Genomic DNA, 2,500 nt, shown 5'->3' with positions numbered 1-2,500 from the left:
CAGTAATAGTTGTAGTTTTACTTATAGTAGTAACAGTAGTAGAAGTGATTATCGTAGCAGCGGTAGTAACAGTAGGTTATCGTAGCAACAGAAGTAATATTATTTCTCGTAATAACAGAAGTAATAGTAATTATCACAGTAACAATAGTAGTAGGAGTACAGATAGTAATAATTGTAGTAGCAGTAGTTGCTGTTGTTGTAGTTATGGTAGTAGAATCAATCATGGTATGTGTTGTAGTAGTAGCAACTATAGTAGAGGTAATATTGTTGGACATGTCATTCACTCCTTTTCTCATCAGTTTACAAAATGAAAACATACATAATGAGAGGGATGATTTACCGTGACGTCTTAGCATGAAATTATAACATTAACAATAATGAAAATGTGAAGATTGATTAAATCATCAACATAGTTCAAACAAATTACATATATTTGCGTTTAATAACTACAGGAACATATGAAACATTCTTTTCTTTGACATTTGTTTATCAACATCAATAAATAACAAAGGAAAATCGACATAAAAACTCGCCTTTAGTATAAAAACCAAATAAACTACGTCTCTACAAGTTAGGCAAATTACATTATATAAAAAGTGGTATACAAGAAGTTACGAAAAAACAGTAATCACTTTTTGTTAACAGTTGTTTCTTTCGGAATGTCCCTTGAGATATGTTAATATTGTGTTCTGTAATTTGTATGTTTAGTATATGGGTTAATATCTTATACAAATACACATACATATTCAAGTTGATTTTTTTTTTACTTTCTCATATATACAGTTATCATGATCATTATTACTGTTACCATTTTCATGATTGCCATTACTACAAATATCATTATCGATATTGGTGTTACAGTTGTTACTATATTGTTATTATAGCTATAATCGTCATTGGTATTAGTGTTATCAGTATCATTAACACTAGTATTGTTATTATTATCATCATTATTATTATTATTTATATCATTACTATTATAACTATTATTACCATTATTATCATTATTATTACTATTACTCTTATTGTTATTATCATTATTGTTACTATCATTAATGTTATTATTACCATTGTTATTATTATTATTATCATTATTTTTATCATTATCATTATTATTATCATTATCATTATCATTATTATTATCACTATCATAATTATTATTATTCATTATCATCATTATTTTCATCATTATTGACATTAGCATCTGTATTAGCATTAGCACTGGAATTACATTTAGTATTAATATTGCCTGATTTTTACTAGTATTTTTTATCATAACTGTCATCATTATTATCATTAGAATCATTACTATCATTATTGTTATCATTGTCATTATTAGTATCGTTATTATTAGTAGTATTATTAGTATTGTTATAACTATTATTAATTTCATTATTATCATCATTAACACCATTATCATTACTATATATGTATAATCGTTTTCGTTATCACTATTATCATTATATATATATTATCATCACTATCATTACCATGCTATGACTTGGGAAAAAAAGCTACCTCAGTACATAATTTAAAGCAATTACAAGGACAGTTTTCCTCCGGGAGATAAATTAACTAATACGAAAATACACGCTCATGTGAACGTGACCTCCTCACCAGCCCAGTGGTTCGCTTTTTTGAGTACGAAAGTGTTGCGTCATTGAGCGATTATCAGTTGATGAGAGGCGTCTATCTGTCCTTTTATCTCGAAGTTTGGTGAAGTGCATTGAGGTAGTTTTTCTAATGATTTGTGTATTTCCTCATCAGTGTATATACATGCATAATGACATATATGTATATATAATGTGTAAGGGTGCATACGTACATACATATTTAGATAGATAGATAGATAAATAGATACTCTAATTGTTCAGATTTCACTCCTTGTGCATAATTCCCACTCCAGATCCCGATGGCGGTCAAATTCGCCTCCTGTCTGACAATAATCTTGTCTCTCACGCTGACCTCCTGTTTCCCTGCCAACGGCCCCGCCCTGCTAGCGAGAAGGTTGCCAGACAATGATTTCCATCTCCTTGCCATACTACAGATCCATGATGAGCGTTATCACACGTTAACCTACAAGAGACTTTGGGAAATATCAACCCCAAGTTCTTTTTCTGAAGCGATACCGGAATCAGAAAGGAGAGATGGGGATGCATCTCGTTCACTTCTTCCTGGCGTCACGCTGTTTCCCGTGGCCAATAATTCTCTCGTGCCTTTAATCGCCAAAGACACAGCGTCTCAAATTTCCGAAGTTTACAAAAGTCGATCGTTAGAGAAATCGGATAAAGTTGTGACGAAGAATCCCGATGAGATCGATGCTTATGTTACAGATGGGAACCCGAAACAGAACGATGAAGGTGAGACAGACATCTCAGGTTAATGAACATGTTCGGTGAAATACTTTTGCAGCATTTGATGATATGGTTAACATTATGTACAAGGTAGTTTGAAAATAGATAGCTCCAATTCGACTCCCTAGTTGGCAATTCCCGACCTA

At 31.5% G+C, this 2,500-nt stretch overlaps 1 protein-coding gene across 2 annotated transcripts in view; it reads left to right on the top strand.

The window, feature by feature from the left end:
- The window catches only part of LOC125032720, a 6,784-nt gene that overhangs the window by 1,956 nt on the left and 2,328 nt on the right, over positions 1–2,500 (top strand). The window contains exons 2-3 of one of the 2 annotated variants that reach the window (XM_047624012.1): positions 1,621–1,731; positions 1,907–2,360. In XM_047624012.1, coding sequence (XP_047479968.1) covers positions 1,913–2,360 — 448 coding nt within the window. In that variant the 5' untranslated portion in view covers positions 1,621–1,731; positions 1,907–1,912. The remainder of the gene's footprint in view (positions 1–1,620; positions 1,732–1,906; positions 2,361–2,500) is intronic. The other variant, XM_047624013.1, reaches the window with a different exon arrangement.

The sequence above is a fragment of the Penaeus chinensis genome, chromosome 15 (genome assembly GCF_019202785.1).
Source record: "Penaeus chinensis breed Huanghai No. 1 chromosome 15, ASM1920278v2, whole genome shotgun sequence".
Lineage (NCBI taxonomy): Eukaryota > Metazoa > Arthropoda > Malacostraca > Decapoda > Penaeidae > Penaeus > Penaeus chinensis.
Note: the sequence above shows the minus strand (reverse complement) of the source record. Positions and strands in the feature narration are given on the sequence as shown.